Source organism: Castor canadensis, chromosome 2, assembly GCF_047511655.1.
Source record: "Castor canadensis chromosome 2, mCasCan1.hap1v2, whole genome shotgun sequence".
In the NCBI taxonomy this organism is placed as follows: domain Eukaryota; kingdom Metazoa; phylum Chordata; class Mammalia; order Rodentia; family Castoridae; genus Castor; species Castor canadensis.
Window position 1 is genome coordinate 15,287,639 of NC_133387.1, and position 17,902 is coordinate 15,305,540.

Consider the following 17,902-nt stretch of genomic DNA (forward strand, 5'->3'; position numbering starts at 1 on the left):
AGGGGATTGGACTTTGATCACACGATAAAGCACACAAGGGAGGGGTGAGGATAGGTAAGACACCTAAAAACCTAGATAGCATTTGTTGCCCTCAACGCAAAGAAACTAAAGCAGATACTTTAAAGAAACGGAGGCCAATAGGAAAAGGGGACCAGGAACTAGAGAAAAGGTTAGATCAAAAAGAATTAACCTAGAAGGTAACACCCATGCACAGGAAATCAATGTGAGTCAACTCCCTGTATAGCTATCCTTATCTCAACCAGCAAAAACCCTGTTCCTTCCTATTATTGCTTAAACTCTCTCTTCAACAAAATTAGAGATAAGGGCAAAATAGTTTCTGCCAGGTAGTGAGGGGATGGGGGGGAGAGGGAAGGGGCAGGGGGTTTTGGAAGGGGGGAGAAATGACCCAAACATTGTATGCACATATGAATAAAAAAAAAGGTCCTTTTTTTTTCTTTTTTTGTGACACTGGGGTTTTGAACTCAGAGCCTCACCTGCTTGTTAGGCAGGTGCTCTTACTGCTTGAACCAGCCCTGTTTTGTGGGAGGTTTTTTTGAGCTAGGGTTTCTCAAACTATATGCCTCAAGGCTGGCTTTGAACCTCGATCCTCCTGAACTCTGTCTTCAGAGTAGCTAGGATTACAGGCATGAGCCACCAGTGCCCACCAAGGCAGTTCCTTTTATCTTCAAACAGCCAATGTCATGAAAAAAATTGGGAAGAATATAGAAACACAATTAAATGTAATGTGGAAAAACTTGATTGGATTCTAATTTATCTTTATTAATATCTTTAATTGACAAATCATACTTGCACATATTTATGGGATACAGTGTTTTACTTTGTTTTTAGGTGCTGGGGATTTATTTATTCATTGGCAGCACAGGGGCTTGAACTCGGGGCCTCACTCTTGCAAGGCAGGCATTCTACCACTTGAGCTACTCCACCAGCAGGTGCTGGGGACTGAACTGAGTGTGGAAAGACTGTGTCAAAAAAATGGAAATCTGTAATACATTACTGTTAGCTATAGTGACCACTATTCTACTGCGCACACCTTGAGCCACTCCAGCAGCCCTTTTTTTGTGATGGATTTTTTCCAAGATAGGGTCTTGCAAACTAGTTGCCTGGGTTGGCCTCAAACTGTGATCCTCCTTATCTTTGCCTCCTGAGTAGCTAAGATTACAGGTGTGAGCCACCGGTCCCCGGCTCCTGCCTGGCTGGTTTTATTTAGAGTAATGTCCACTGTCATCCATGTTGTTAAAAATGACAGGATTTGGGGCTGGCGGAGTGGTTAAAGTGGTAGAATACCTGCCTAGCAACAGCATGAGGCCCTGAGTTCAAACCCCAGTACTGCCAAAGAAAATGACAGGATTTCCTGGACCTGAAAGGACACCTGCTTCAGGACTTCACATCCCCCACCATTACTCCATCCTAGGCCAGGGGTTCCTAAGGCCAGGCATAGTTATTCAGTGCTGTCGCCTCTGTGGAGACAGTGAAGACTTTGCCGTCGTTTCTGGTGAAGACATGCGTTGACAGATGCATTTTAGGGAACCTGAGTGTTTTTAAGAGTTCCTTCAGGTTGTGCCAAGATGTGGAACAGAGAAGAGACAGGAAATGAGCTGATCGGGAGTTAAGCACCACTGGGCTGGTGGGATGGCTCAAGCAGTTAAGAGCACCTGCCTAGCAAGTGTGAGGCCCTGAGTTCAAACCCCAATGTTGCCCAAAAAAAGCACTGTTAGACATTGTTAATGCTGGTAGGCACTGCTAAATGCTGTTGACAATCTTAGTTTTGCGTTGAGCTTTCTTTCTTTTTTTTTTTTTGTGGAACTGGGGTTTGAATTCAGGGCCCAGCATTTGCTAGGCAGGTGTTCTTCCACTTGAGCAATGTCCTAGCACCTTCTGCACTGGTGTTTTGAGAAGGGCCTTGCTGTATACCCACGATCCTATTTCTGCTTTCCCGAGTAGCTGCCACCACGCCCAGCCGCTGGTTGAGATGGAGCTTATGAACGTTTTGCTCTGCTGGCCTCAAACCATGATCCTTCCAATCTCTGCCTCTACAGTAACTAGGGTTATAAGTATGTACCACCAAACCTGGCTTGTTTGTTGAGATAGAGTCTCAATAACTTTATTTTTTTTTACCTGGAATTACCTCAAATTAAATGCTTCTATCTCTGCCTCTTGAATAGCTGGGATTATAGTGTGATCCACCATTCTGGTCTCTGTTTTCAGTTTCTAAGGTAGGGTTTCACTATACTGGTCAGGATGATCTTAAACTTGAGGTCTTCCTGCCTCAGCTGCTCGTGTGCTGGGATTATAGGCATGCACCACCATGCACAACCCTCCTTTTATGTTTTTATTTATTTAAATTTATTATTTTACAGTGCTAAGGATTAAACTCAGGGCCTCACATATGCTAAGCAAGTGCTGAGCTATACTTCCAGCCCTCCTTTTTCTGTTTTTAGTTCTGAAAAGGGGATCACTCTGCACATCAAGCACATCTTACAGGAGGCCGTACAATCCGGGTTTGCCAATCATCTATGAGTAACTTTAATTTCAGTTCACAACGGACTTCCGAAACAACAGCTAATTCAATGGTATTAGAAAGAAATTGTAAGCGTCTCTCATAGCACTATGGTCAACTAGGTGATCGAATCAGTCAAGTACGACAAAGTGGGATTCAATTCCATGCCCCTCGATGGCTCCTGACAGTTCAGCACTAGTTTCTGGTATTTAGGTCACCTGGTCTTGCTCCCTGAGATGAAGGCCTGGGATGTGAATGTCGAGAAACAAAGTGAAAAAAAAAAAAAAAAAAAGAGAAACAAAGTGATAACAGCTTTCTGGGTTTTCACTGCAGACGTTCCCTCATGCCTGCTGTGTGAGCTGTTTCAAATTGCTCCCGAATGTTCCACAGTCCTCTCCCTTCTCTCCATGTTCCTCTACCCTTCTTTCCTTCACTACCTTCTTTTCCAAATGGAGAAGCAGAATCCAGGGGGAAGCAAGTGAGGGGCAGGGTAGTCAGAGGAGGGAAATGGAGAAAGCAACCTTGAATTTCCCATGTCCCCCAGGTCCTGGTTCCTAGGAATCCACGAAAACAGTGGTGTCCCCTCCCTCAGGTCTGCGGTGTGAATCAAGGCACAAGTGCTGCCCACCCAGGCCAGAAGGACTGGGACAAGTGGCAAGCGTAAGCTTCCTCCTGCGATGCCGCTAGAGACACTGGGATGCTGGCTCCCGGTGTCCTCGCTGGCCTTGCTGCTCATTCAGCACGTGCAGCGGGGCTTCTCCCTGGGCCCCTGGGCCACAAGCACGGGGCTGGAGTCCGGGGGGAAGCCATGCGGGGCGCCCTCCCCGTACAGGTGCAGGCTGTTGCGGGCGATCAGCTCCTTGGCCATCAGCATGAAGACCTCGTCGATGTTTTTGGACTCCTTAGCAGATGTCTCCAAAACCGCCAGGAGGCCATGCTTCTCAGCCAGCGTGCAGGCGTCCTCGAACAGGACGTGCCTCTTCTCCCACATGTCTGACTTGTTTCCTGCAAGAGAAGGACACATGGACATTCCACTGAGTAATTCAACCTGTTCTTCAAAATGACTCTAAAAAGGGCATTGGAGTTCAGTGATCGCATGCATGCATTCTTTCCCAAGTGGTAATTGAGGGCAAATTTACTGAAAACAAAGATGGGGTTTGAACTCAGGGCCTCACACTTGCAAATCAGGCTCTACCACTTGAGCCACACCTTTAGTCCATTTTGCTTTGGTTAGTTTAGAAATTGGGTCTCGTGAACTATTTGTCTGGGGTGGCCTTAAGCCACAATTTTCCCAATCTCAGCCTCCCAAGCAGCTAGGATTACAGATGTGAGCCACTGGAGCCTGGCTTCCCATTCTCTTTAAGAACTGAGGGGAACAGGAAGGAGAAGTGTGTGTTATTGGCTGTTTACAGGTGGAGTCCCTGTTGTCTTTGGGGACTGTCATTCCTCTCTCCTCCAAAGGTACACAGAGGGTCCAGAGTGTCTCTCTCAGTCATCCTTCTTTTTCCTTTAAGTTCTTCTCCTCTTTTCACTCCTTTTCCCAAAAATTACAAAGTACTGGACCCTGTGAGGTGGGCCTGGTCTTAGATTGGTAGACCAGGATGAGGATTTGCTAGATTGGAGCTTCATAGAGATGGCTTTTCTCTTTAAAGGTATATTATACATAAAATAAAATGCATAGAGCCAGGCACTGGCACCTCATGCCTGTAATCCTAGCTACTCAGGAGGAAAAGATCAGGAGGATCACTGTTCGAAGCCAGCCCTGGGTACACAGAAAAAGGCTGGCAGAGTGGCTCAAGTGGTAGAGCACCTACCTAAGCAAGTGTAAAGCCCTGAGTTCAAATCGAAATACCCACCACCAAAAAAAAAAAAAAAAAACCCTCACAGACTTTCAGTATACAGTTGGATGATCCACCTGCAGTGACCACCAGCCCTCCTAGGATGTGGGCCATTTGGAGACTTTGCAAGGGTGGGACTGTCTGTAGAGAGAAAAGTACTCTGGCTATTTTGACTTCCCCTCCCTACCTCAATCCTGACACTCACCAAATTATTTGACTTCTGTGAGGCAGGAATACAGAAGTAAAATTACTTTTCCACAGGATTTGTTCTACCAGATATCAAGATTTATTTACAAAACAGCCTGGAGTATAGCTCAGTGGTAGAACCCTTGCCTAGCATGAGTGAGGCCATGGGTTCCATCCCCAGCACTAAGGAAAAAGAATGCCACACAAATGAAATCACACAGTGTGTAGCCTTGTCCCATTGGCTCCTTCCACTGGGCATAATTCTCTTGAGATCTGCCCAGGTCACTGTGGGTACGGGCAGTTCATTTTTAGAGCATCAGTAGCAGTTTTCCATGCCAGGGACATGCCGCAGTCTGTGTAACTGTGGCTTGACTGTAATTTGTTTGTTTTGCTTTGCAGCACTGGGAAGTGATCCCTGGTCTGTGCATACAGTTCTAGTTTTTGCTATTACCAGTGGAGCTGCTATCAACATTTTCTATGAGAATTGAAATACCTCGTACGTTTGTACACTGTTTGTCTGGCCCCTTGGAGGACCACAAATCATTCTAAAATCTAAGCTATTTTCACATACACTCCCAAGAGAATGCATGAAATAGATTGATGGGTAGAATAAAAGACTCAGAAACAAACTAGTGAAAATGTATTTTACAGAAAGATGGTCTCACAGAACAATGGCAAAGTTTGCGCTTTCACTAAACAGAACTAGGATAGTTAGAGTTTCTTCCCCTTTTTCTCCTCCTCCTCTTCCTTCTTTTTATACAGTCTTACTATGTAACCCAGGCTGGCTTTGAATTCCCCTGCCTTAGCCTTTCAAGTGACAGAGCACTTACCTAGCAAGGGTGAAGCCCTATCTCTTTCAAGGACACACTGTCATTGACATTGAGACCTCCCACTAGGCCCCACCTTTTGGACCTTCTGCCACCCCCTAATCATGCCAGGCTGGAGGTATGGCTCAAATGGCAGAGCGTCTGCTTTGTAAGTGCAAAGTTCTGAGTTCAAACTCCAGTCCCATCAAAAACAAAACAAGCCAAGCCAGGTGCTGGTGTCTCACACTTGTAATCATAACTACTCAGGAGGCAGAGATCAGGAGTATCTTGGTTTGAAGTCAGCCTAGACTAACAGTTCTCAAGACCCTCTCTCAAAAATACCCATCACAAAAAAAGGGCTGCCTGAATGGCTCAAGGTGTAGGCCTTGAGTTCAAGTCCCAGTACTGCAAAAAACAAAACAAAACAAAACTCAAAAAACTACCATACCCAGTTGTACCAAGCTAGGGACCAAGCCTTTCCTACGTGGACCTTTGGGGGATCCAACTGTAGCAAGTATCTTCATGCAAAGGAATGTTATGTAAATTATGCAAAGACTAAGTTAAATCTGCATGCAAGAAAATAAAGGAAACTCATGAACTTAATATTGAAGGGAAAAAGCTTAGACAAAAGGACATTCAATATGATTCCATTTATACAAAGTTCAAAAACAGTAGCAAAACAAAATTGTAATGTTTGGGGATTTAGGCTTAGGTAGTAAAAGGATAAAGAAAAGCAATTAAATGACATAAAAGTCACGTTGTGCTCACCTTTGGGGGAGAGGGGAGGAAGGGAGTAGGTAAGGGGGGCATGAAGGGGAGAAGGAGGGCCTGGCAGTGTTCTCTTTCTTGCCCTGGGTGGTGTTTGCATCAATGTTTCCTTTGTGATAAATCAATACATAATTTTTTTTTTTTTTGGGTGGGACTGGGGTTTGAATTCAGGTCTTCACACTTGCAAAACAGGCGCTCTACCGCTTGAGCCACACCTCCAGTCCATTTTGTTCTGGTTATTTTGGAGATGGGTCCTTCAGATCCCAGCCTCCTGAGTAACTAGGATTATAGGTGCCAGCCACCTGTGCCTGTTGGTGTAATTTTTTTGGGGGGGTATGTTAAGATGTCTCAATAAAAAAAAAATCAAATACCTTCTCATAGTAACAGTCACTGAACTTAGATCACAATTATCCCCAAAGAAATGTAAATCCAAGAATGTCTTCAGTGAACGCTACCACATTCTGGTACCATGGTAGCTGAAAATGGACTCCAAAGATAGCAGATTCTATTCCCTGGAAACTCCATAAGAAAAGTCTTTGCAGAGGTGGTTATGGTTACTTAAGTCTCCTTTATTTTCTCCCTGCAGTGCTGGGGATGGAACCCGGATGTTAAGCAAGTGCTCTACCACTGAGTCACATCCCCAGCCATATTATGGATTTTGAAACTGGGAGATTATCTTGGATTAGCTGGCCAGGTCCTAAGAGCAATCATATATATCTTTATAAAAAGGAGTGGAAGGAGGAGGTGATGTGAAGACAGAGGCACACACTAGAGTTTTGCAGCCACAAGCCAAGGAATGCTTGAAGTGGCAAGGGACAAATTCTCCCTAGGACCTCTAAGAGGGCATGGTGGCCCTGCTGACACCTTGATTTCATCCCAGTAATATTGATTCCAGAACTGTGAGAGAACAAATTTCTGTTGTTTTAAAGCCTCTGGCTTGTGGTGATTTGTTATAGCAGCCACAGGAAACTCATACAGTGTTTGTTGAGTGCACTGGGTCAGACTCTAGAGACATCTGGCCCCTGCCCCAAGGAAGGGCTTCTTCATTTTGTGAGGGAAGCAAGAGAGAGGAACACAGTGTATCAAGTAGCTGTGCAAGAAGTCACCAATCTAAGATGCCTCTAGTGAAACGTGCTGGGGCCAGCTTAGTGGTCCAAGTTTTTGGTCATGCAGATGCACCAGCCCTTCTTAGCAATCATCTGAGACAAAAAAACAAAACAAAGCAAAACAAACTCTGGAACCTTAAGGTTTGGGTAATTCATTTGACAGTAAAATCTGCTTTAAACTGCCACTTGACACTTTTATTCAACCTGCCTTGTGTAAGTATGTGTGCATTTGTTTAACTACATGAATATCAGTGGCTTGGGCCAGGGCACTTGGCCTAGACCTTAGACCGTGAGCCTAAACTCTGACAAATTCAGAACTCTGAAATCTTTGGCCTTCAGGGTTTCTGTTGGGAAACTATAGGCCTATAAATATAATAGGAATTAAGGTGAGAAGTTTGGCTGACATCTTACAGAACACATTTTAGTTTGTGTGCATGTGTGTGGGGGTGGGTGTGTGTATGAGAGAGAGATGCTGGGTATTGGACCCAGGGTCTTGCACATACTAGGCAAGTGCTCTACCCCTGAGCTATATCTTCAGCCCAGGGACACATTTTAGATGCAAAAAAAAGGTTATGAGGAAGAATATCAGTATAACCTCCTGATGGTCCACTAAACTTAGGGTTTAGGGGTCAAGCTGGGTTCCAGTGCCTCACGCCTGTAATCCCAGCTACTCCAGAGCAGAGATCAGGAGGATCACACTTCCAAGCCAGCCTGGACAAATAGTTCTTGAGACCCTATCTCGAAAAATACCCAACCCCCAAAAAAGGCTGGTGGAGTGGCTCAAGTGGTAAAGCACCTGCTTAGCAAGCATGAAGCCCTCAGTTCAAACTTTGGTTCTGTTAAAAAAAAAAAAAAAAGTTAGGGGTCAACAGAGATAGGGAAGAAAGGTAAGAAGCCAAGAAGAAAGCAGGGTTTTGTCACATAGCACCTTATTCAGGGTATTTAGGAATTTGTGCGTTATTTTGAGGATAATGGGGAAATTTAAATAGAAACAAGGAGCAGGACTTCCTGTGAACAGCTGGGAGATGAAAAGCCATACAAATCAATGCACAAGCCAGGTGCAGGTAGCTCACGCCTGCAATCCTAGCTATTCAGGAGGCAGAGATCAAAAGGATCGTGATTTGAAGCCAGCCCTGGGCAAATAGTTTGTAAGACCCAATCTTAAGAAAAAAACCATTACAGAAACAGCCAAGATGTCCCACTACTGATGAATGCATTAAGAAAATGTGGTATTACAACTATAACCAACTTGTCTTTGACAAAGGAGCTAAAAATATACAATGGAGAAATAGCAGCCTCTTCAACAAAAATTGCTGGGAAAACTGGTTAGCAGTCTGCAAAAAACTGAAACTAGATCCATGTATATCACCCTATACCAAGATTAACTCAAAATGGATCAAGGATCTTAATATCAGACCACAAACTCTAAAGTTGATACAGGAAAGAGTAGGAAATACTCTGGAGTTAGTAGGTATAGGTAAGAACTTTCTCAACGAAACCCCAGCAGCACAGCAACTAAGAGATGGCATAGATAAATGGGACCTCATAAAACTAAAAAGCTTCTGTTCATCAAAAGAAATGGTCTCTAAACTGAAGAGAACACCCACAGAGTGAGAGAAAATATTTGCCAGCTACACATCAGACAAAGAACTGATAACCAGAATATATAGGGAACTTAAAAAACTAAATTCTCCCAAAATTAATGAACCAATAAAGAAATGGGCAAGTGAACTAAACAGAACTTTCTCAAAAGAAGAAATTCAAATGGCCAAAAAACACATGAAAAAATGCTCACTATCTCTAGCAGTAAAGGAAATGCAAATTAAAACCACGCTAAGATTCCACCTCACCCCTGTTAGAATAGCCATCATCAGCAACACCACCAACAGGTGTTGGCTAGGATGCAGGGAAAAAGGAACCCTCTTACACTGTTGGTGGGAATGTAAACTAGTACAATCACTCTGGAAAAAAATTTGGAGGCTACTTAAAAAGCTAGACATTGATCTACCATTTGATCCAGCAATATCACTCTTGGGGATATACCCAAAAGAATGTGACACAGGTTACTCCAGAGGCACCTGCACACCCATGTTTATTGCGGCACTATTCACAATAGCCAAGTTATGGAAACAGCCAAGATGCCCCACTACTGACAAATGGATCAAGAAAATGTGGTATCTATACACAATGGAATTTTATGCAGCCATGAAGAAGAACGAAATGTTATCATTCGCTGGTAAATGGATGGAATTGGAGAACATCATTCTGAGTGAGGTTAGCCTGGCCCAAAAGACCAAAAATCCTATGTTCTCCCTCATATGCGGACATTAGATCAAGGGCAAACACAACAAGGGGATTGAACTTTGATCACAAGATAAAAGTGAGAGCACACAAAGGAAATATGAGGATAGGTAAGACACCTAAAAAATTAGCTAGCATTTGTTGCCCTCAACGCAGAGAAACTAAAGCAGATACCTTAAAAGCAACTGAGGCCAATAGGAAAAGGGGACCAGGAACTAGAGAAAAGTTTAGATCAAAAAGAATTAACCTAGAAGGTAATGTACATACACAGGAAATTAATGTGAGTCAACTCCCTGTATAGCTATCCTTATCTCAACCAGCAAAAACCCTTGTTTCTTCCTATTATTGCTTATACTCTACAACAAAGTTAGAGATAAGGGCAAAATAGTTTCTGCCAGGTATCAAGGAGTGGGTGGTAAGGGAGGGGGTGGGGGCAGGGGGAGAAATGACCCAAGCATTGTATGCACATATGAATAATAAAACAATAAAAAGAAAAAAAGAAAGAAAATGTGGTATTTATACACAATGGAGTTTTACTCAGCCATGAAGAAGAATGAAATTTTGTCATTCACAAGTAAGTGGATGGAACTGGAAAACATCATCTTAAGCGAAGTTAGCCAGGCTCAGAAGGCCAAATATCACATGTTGTCCCTCATATGCGGATTACAGACCCAAAACAAATGCAGCAATATTATAGGACATGGGTCACACACTAAGGAGAGAACGTTCATAGGAGGAATAGGGAAAAGGAAGGAAATCTAAAACTTGAAAGTGTTTAATGTGCCCACTGTAGAGGAGTGAATAAAGTAATCTTAAACTGGCAGAGGCCACTATGGGAAGGTGACCGGGAAGTAGTGAAGAGGTCTGGTAGAGATGAATCAGTTTGGGTTACAATACACATGTGTATGGAAGAAATTTTTGCTAGGAAACTAGCAAAAATGCTGTCTTTCTTATTATCTCTTATGTTTTCTCTTCAACAAAATTGGAGAACAAGAAGGCAGAACAGGTTCTGCCAGGAAGTGGGATAGGGGGTGGGTGGTCCAAACAATGTATACACATGTGAAAGAATGTAAAAAGCAATGAAGTAAAATAATAAAAAAAAAAGAGTTGGTGGAGTAGCTCTAGAGGTAAAAGTACCTGCCTAGCAAGTGTGAGGTCCTGAGTTTAAACCCCAGTGCTACTAAAACACACACACAACATCAATGCACAATGGTCTCGGTGATGACTGGAGTCATTCCTGTACAAGGGTCTGGGGGTGAACTTTTGAGAGAGAAAGAAAGGGACACTTGCCCATATGTCAGCTTTCAGGAGTGCACATGATGTGAACTGGAAGACTGGGGACATTTCAGATCACCTTTGGGGCATTTCTAGAAGGAATTAAGAAGTGGGGCAGAGATGGTTGTTATGAAGGACAGACTAGGGCACAAATACCAAGAAAACTTTGTAAGCTTCCTAGAAATCCTGTGATGCCTTGGTCTTGCTCCCCTCCTTATGGCCCCTCTGCTTCTCTAGAGTAATTAGAGATAAGGACAGTGCTGGCTGGAAGAGAAAGGGTGCTGCTTTCTGAAGAGCTCAAGGGGAGGGACAGGAGCAGAGCAGCTTTTGGACAGGCTAGGAGGCCCTTGGGAGGAGCTGTCACCAGTGTTTCCTGGGCATAAATATAAATGTAACAGAATGGTGCAGCCAGTTTGTCTTCCTGGGGACACCTGGAGCAATCAGGGCTGCTCCATTTCCCCTCCATGAGAGTGTGTCATTCTCACCTCTGGAGCCTCCACTGCTGGGGTATCTTTCTGCCATGGGATGTCTGTGTTCTAACGCCCTGCCTTTCGGGTCTCTGAGTCCCTCCGCAGACCACGGCAGAGTTCTCTGGCCTCACTCTGCTAGGAGTAACATCATCGAGTTCCTTGCGCTATGCTAAGCGCTATTTAATACTTTCCACTCAACACAACCTTTGAAGCAGGCACTAATTTTTGAAAAAAAGCCTTTGGGTTTTATTTTCACATAGTAATAGGGTGGTTTTTATTGATTGATTGACAGGTGCTAGGGGTTGAACCCAGGGACTTCATCACACTAGACAGGCACTCTAGCACTGAGCTAAACCCCCAGCTCTGAAGCAGATCCTGGGGTCCAGTGTCTTGGTCAGGGTTGGCTCCCTCCTCTTGGCCAGCCCATCTGAGGCTGGTCACAGCCTAGGCCATGCTTTGCCATGTGAAAAAAAAAAAAAAAAAAAAGGGCCAATAGGATTCCCTTCCTGAGGATGAGCTGGCAGACACTGAGAGGATGAGGAGTTTAGCAGAGCAGGCCTGGGATGATGCTTTGAGGGAATCCATGAGGCCTGTCCAGGTGTGAGAGTGTGTGGCAGGCTGAGTTATCCTCATGGAAGAAGCAGCTGGCCAGGCATGGGGGACTTCACCTGTAGTCCAAGCTTTTTGGGAGGTGGAGATAGGAAGATGGAAGTCTTACCCTGGCAAGAGCTGGTGACCCCATCTGAAAAACAAACTAAAGGCAAAAGAACTGGGGGCCTGGCTCAAGTGATAGAGCAGAAGGCCCTGAGTTCAATTCCCAGTTAGAGAAAATAGACCCATAGCAGAGGGCAAGAAAGCTGGTTTATAGAGCAGCAAGGAGGGTAGGTCTTGGCCCAGCTCTGTGATGAGGAACCTTGGCTCTTAGTTTGTGGTGGCCCTGATTCTCCTTGGTCCTAGCTTGACCTGAGCTCGATTGCTTGGCTTTTTCTAGCTTTCACAGATTTGCACCTTTATGGCCCTTTTTATCTAAGGAACATAGATGAGGTAGTTCCCTCAATCAAATGAAACTTCTAGAAACCAATCCCTCCTTCTATTAGGCACTCACCATGTGCTAAGCACTTTTTGTCCATTATCTCATTAAATCTGCACAACAACACTGCAAAGTATCAGTTCCATCACAAAGATGAGAAAACCCAGGCTCAGAGGACAGATTGCCACAGGGCCAGGATGTGCAAGTCACTGCTGCCTTATCCACTAGACACTGCGTGGTTAGCTCTTTCTCAGGCCTACAGCTAGCTGTCTAGACCTGTGCTTTGCAAACTTTAATCTGCATATGACTCACTTTAGAGTCCTGTTAACAGGAAGATCTGACTCAGCGGGTTTGGGATGGGATTTGAGATCTTAACCTTTTAACAAACTCCAAAGTGATGCTGTTGCTCCATGGACCAGACTTTGAGTAGTGAGTACCTAGGTCAATTTGCAAAAATTAAGTGGTCCCTTGGCAAACTGTAGTGTACCTAAGAGGGAGAAAAGCCAGCCCTGCTAGCAAAAGGAAAACTGTAGACAGGTGGCAAGAAACATGGTGTTTTCAAATTACCATAAGATTGTTCATATTTTAAGGTAATAGTTTACTCTGTGTAATTGAAATTTCTGTGACTTTTTTATTTTTATTTTTTTTTAAAAGACAGGCTCTTGCTATGTAGCCCAGGCTAGATTTGAACTTGAGCTCCTCCTGCATCAGCCTCCCTAGTGCTGGGATTAAAGACCGTCAACCTTGTGAATTTTGGTGATGGTTTGCTAAATTTCATTTAGAACCTTATTGATTTATTTGGCAATACTGGGGTTTGAACTCAGGGCCTTGCACAAGTTCTCTTACCCTCAGATCTTTTTGTTTTAGTTAATTTTTCCCGCGGGGCCTAGGCCTAGACTCCCATCCTCCTGCCTCCAGCTTTCACCCCCACCCCCTACCCCCCAGACTCCCAACTCCCCCCACCTCATCCTCCCCTCCCTCCATCCCCATGCCAGGCCCTCACTTTGGATCTTAAAGGGTGTAGGTTGTCATTCAGTAGCCAGTCACATTCATCTGAGAGGCTCCCTGGGGATTTAGAGCCACCTGCCTGTTGGTTAACTTCAGACTCCAGAGTGCTTCCTGGGTCGTTATCTGCTGGAGTCTCCATCACAGACCGGTCCCCATCCATCCCAGGTCCCCCAGTGAGCAACTCTGGTGTGTGGCGTGAAACCTCTATTTTTAACAAGTTTGCAACCCTCTCTCCCCCATCTCGTTCTCTCCATCACTTGCCCTTTTAAGGCTTCACGTTCCCCCACAGTGGAATACACACAAGCTGAGCGTCCGCCGAGGGGACCATGAAGAAAATTAACGCTCGGAAAACACCCTACCGATCAGCATAATGACCAAGTTGGCTGCGCCGTACTTCTCGATCTCATGGATCCAGTGAGGGACGGACTCGAAGGTGGACCGGCGCGTGAGGTCGTAGGCGATGATGGCCGCGTGCGCGCTGCGGTAGTAGCTCTGCGTGATGGTGCGGAAGCGCTCCTGGCCCGCCGTGTCCCACACCTGCATCTGCGCGGGACGGAGAGTCGCGGTCAGGCGATCCCGGCGACATGGGAACCCGCTCACCCAAACCACCTTAGGCTCCTTGGCCTCGCTGCTACTGATTCGGATTCAGTAGGGCCCAGTGGGGCCCAGGATTCTGTCCCTGGGTGGTGTGGATGGATAGACTTTTGGGTTTGAGAGCCACCACCTAAAAGACGTTTCCCAAGGAGAGGGGGATCTATTTTTGTCCCGGGGTCTCTGTTTTTTAGACGTTTTAACCCCTTTGTCCAGATTTGGGGGCTCGTCTTTTGAACCTAATCATTGACAGGGATTCTGGCAAAGGGGATGACATTAGTTGAACCGCTTGGATTTTAAAGGGTTGCTCAGGGCGTTCGTGTTTAGGACCATCCTCATCATGATGTCTTCCAAATTACCACCCCAGCATCCGCACCAACTTAAGCACCCCTCTCAGTGTATCCCACAGTTCATCTATGTAAAACCGATCTCTCCAAGAAAGTTTGCAGACACACCAAACCACAAAGAGTAGAAAGATGAGCCCTCGTACATCCAGATCCACTGATGACCATGATTTTGTCCCCTTTGCTTTATCTAGCCCTCTCATGGACTTCTTGGTGCTGTTGTCACGTCATTTCATCTGGACTGGCATCCATCCAGTCCACATCCCCATACACGTGGACTTTTTTTTTTTTTATAACCACAGGGCCATTATCACTGCTAATGAGTTTTCAATAACTTCCTGGCATCACCTAATAACCAGAGCATATTAAATGTCTCCTGATGGTTTCCAAATATCTTTTTACAGTTATTTTTATTTCATCAGGACCCCAAAATAAGATCCATTGAGTACGTTTTCACCAATGATTTTAATTAATTTAGTTATTTATTAGGGTTTTAGCTCAGGCTTTGTACTTGCTAGGCAGAAGCTCTACAGCTTGAGCTACACCTCCAGCCCTCCCCACCTTTCTTTTTTTGAGACAGAGTCTCTCTATGGAAGCCCAAGCTGGCCTCAAACTTCTGATTCTTTTGCTTCAGACTCCTGAGTGCTGGGATTGTACACCTCAGCTACTTTATACTTCTTTAATTGACAGTGAGGATGGATATCTATATATAAATCTATGAGCTAGTTTTTATAAAACTTGTGGAATAGTTTATTTATTTATTTATTTTTGTATTTGGTTGTTGGTCGTTTGCTTAGTTCTTTATCATTGCTCTTTTCCATTACAGAAATGAGCCCTGTGTCAGTCCCTTCTTGCAAATATTTCTTTCCAGCTTGTCATTCATCTTTTGACTTTGTCATGGTATTTTCTCACTATCTAGACTTTGACCTTTAGATAGACTTAGTGATATTTTCCTTTATGGCTTCTGTGTTCGTATCTTACTTAAAAGGCTGTTTTCCCAGTCCAGGATGAATACGCATGGGCTTGAATGTTGGGACCTCTAGCTAAAAGAGGCCGAGCCAACCCCAGAGCTCTTCTGACCTTTACTTTCTTGCCGTCAATCTCAAGGGAGCGCACTGTGAAGTCCACCCCGATTGTATTCTGCTGCGTCTCAGTGTAGACCCCGGATTTGAAGTGCTGTACCACACATGTCTTTCCCACATTGGAATCCCCAATGAGGATAACCTTGAACAAGTAGTCAAAGTTCTCATCTGCCTCCCTAGCAGAGCTGGAGAATGGCATGGCTCTGATCTCCTAGAATAGACAGAGGGAGAAAAGAAGGAATTTAACTTATCTTTTGTGAGCACCTGCTAGGCACTAGAGCTCAAATAGAAGAGAAGACGAAGATGATCATGGCTTTCCCATTCCAGTGCTTTCTTCCAGGGGAGAAAGGCACCAATGACTGGTCAGGTACAAGGGAGTTGTCCCCACCAAGCCCACACTGGTCTCAGAGTTCACTTTGCTTTAAGGGTGTCCTCCGATTGGTGAGGGCCTAGTACACAGCCAAGTCTACCATATTAAACATTGATAAAACCTAGTCCTGGAGATGAGGTGTCCATGCCTCATCAGAATGCCCAGGGAGTGGGATGGCAGAGGAAATGCCCACAAGAGTGACTCCCTTGCCCTTAATCTGGTGTGGGACATGGGAGGAAGATCCCCACTGGCCTCCCAGGCAAGATGCAACAAGGACTGACAAGATCTGACAGGGAAGTCAGTTTAAGGAAGAGCAACATGGCTTTTTTATTCTGATTGACACCTGATTTTTCTTAATCAGGAAATTAGGACTTTGATAATATTCAATATTAAAAGTGTGGTTCAAACATTATGGCAAATTTTTACTAAGTATGGAAAGTAACTTAAAGGTTTCTAAAGACAGTGTTTCCCTAACTAAGTGATTATCAGAACTACCTGGGGGAGATCCCAGCCCCACTACATATATTTAAAAAAGATATTCCCCAGAGTCAATCCCAGACTTACTACATATATTTTAAAAAATTTAAAACAAAAATAGAATTGCTCCCCCGGACCCCCCAGGTGATTCTGATGGCCAATCAGATTTGGGAAATATTGATCAATATAGTCATCCACCTGAAACTGAATTCCCCCGCATCCCTGATTTAATATTAACTGATGTTTAAGTATCTTTGATCAGGAGGAATTCACTACCCCCTGAAAACAACCATTTTGCATGCATTGAAGCCTATCTCCCTGGCTTCAATCCCTGACTGTTCTGACAGAACAGGCCAAATTCCTATTCCACATGACAGCTCGTTAGATATTTGAAGCAGCAACCATACTCCCTCAAGGTGAATTAACTGTCCTTCATATGATACCAAGTTAGGTCTCCTCAACAAACAACTCACACAAGTGAATGAAACCTTACCCATTCGATGATTAAACTTGATGTGCTGTAAATTGTTCCTGCCTTAGGACACCCTTCCTCCTTTTCCCCTGACTTATTCCTTGGTTTTCTCTGAAGTCACTGAAAAGGCCAAATCTATATCATCACACAAATAAAAATGCACCCAAATATCCAATCTGTTTTTAGGAACTCAGGCTTTAAAGAGATGAAAGAGGCTCCCATACTCTCTCTTGGACTCCATTGAAATCACATATGGCTAAATGATCCAGTAGCCAAGAGACACAATCAAACCACTTTTCAACTGAAGAAAGCCATTCCACTTCCGGTGTCCTTATCACTGTAACTTGAGCTGAAACCTTCTTTCCATGTCCTCTCCTCTCCTTCCCCACTGTAAGACTCCAGAGTTTGTACAAAAGCCCCTTTGACTCAGCCTACAAGCCCTGCAAGGAGAAACAGGCAAAGTCCACCCCTCAGAAGTCTCCCCTCCATCCCACACTCTGCAGTCTTCACCTTCCCGGTTCACCTGTTGCTTACCTGTCTCCCCTTTCACCTTGTCAGCAAGCAGGTGAACGTTTTTTCTTTTTCTCCTGGTTTCCTTTGCAGCCCTGAGTGCCCCTTCTTCCTCCTGCCTCACTGTGTGGTGGGAACTGTAGTTCTGGCCCCAGGTGTCAGGTTTGGTGGCCTGAGAAAGTGAAAGGAAAGCAAACACGTCCCTCCCGCCTGCCTTGAGTCTGATCAAACTGCCACAGGGTACAAAGCTGCAAGTGAGGTGCTGGCCAGCTTTTCCTCCAGCATTGTCAGTCAACCTACACCTATTTTTTTTTTTTTGTAGTAGAATTTTTGAGTGAGTCAGAAATTTGTTCAGCTCTTTCTTCCTATATATATTCAAAGTTCTTTAGCTTTTTTTTTTTTTTTTAACTTTGATCGCCTCCATCCTCTCACTTTTGTTGTGTTACTGGAACTTGAACTCAGGGCCTACCACATGAGCCACTCCACCAGCCCTTTTCTGTGTTGAGTTTTTTCTAGATATGGTCTCACCAACTATGTGCCTAGGCTGGCTTTGAAACACGATCTTCCTGATCTCTGCCTCCTAGGATTACACTTGCACCTGGCTCAACCTATACCTGTTAAGCTGCCCAGTTCTGTTCTTCTATGGCCTTCTTTTATGTGTCCTTCACTGCATTTCTTTGGTGTCCCTTGTTCGGCTGGGCTGGGGTTATTAACTGAGAGAACATCAACTTAAAGGAGGATATCCATCTA

The 17,902-nt window shown here is 44.5% G+C and overlaps 1 protein-coding gene across 1 annotated transcript; it reads right to left on the reverse strand.

The window, feature by feature from the left end:
* Positions 1-781: 781 nt before the first annotated feature.
* On the reverse strand, positions 782-17,400 carry Rab19 (RAB19, member RAS oncogene family). Its single transcript, XM_074062076.1, has 4 exons — positions 17,177-17,400; positions 15,322-15,534; positions 13,666-13,849; positions 782-3,523 (listed from the first exon to the last, which is right to left on the reverse strand). Exons 2-4 carry the CDS (start codon positions 15,520-15,522, stop codon positions 3,255-3,257), a joined length of 654 nt encoding a protein of 217 aa, XP_073918177.1. The 5' UTR covers positions 15,523-15,534; positions 17,177-17,400; the 3' UTR covers positions 782-3,254.
* Positions 17,401-17,902: the final 502 nt, after the last annotated feature.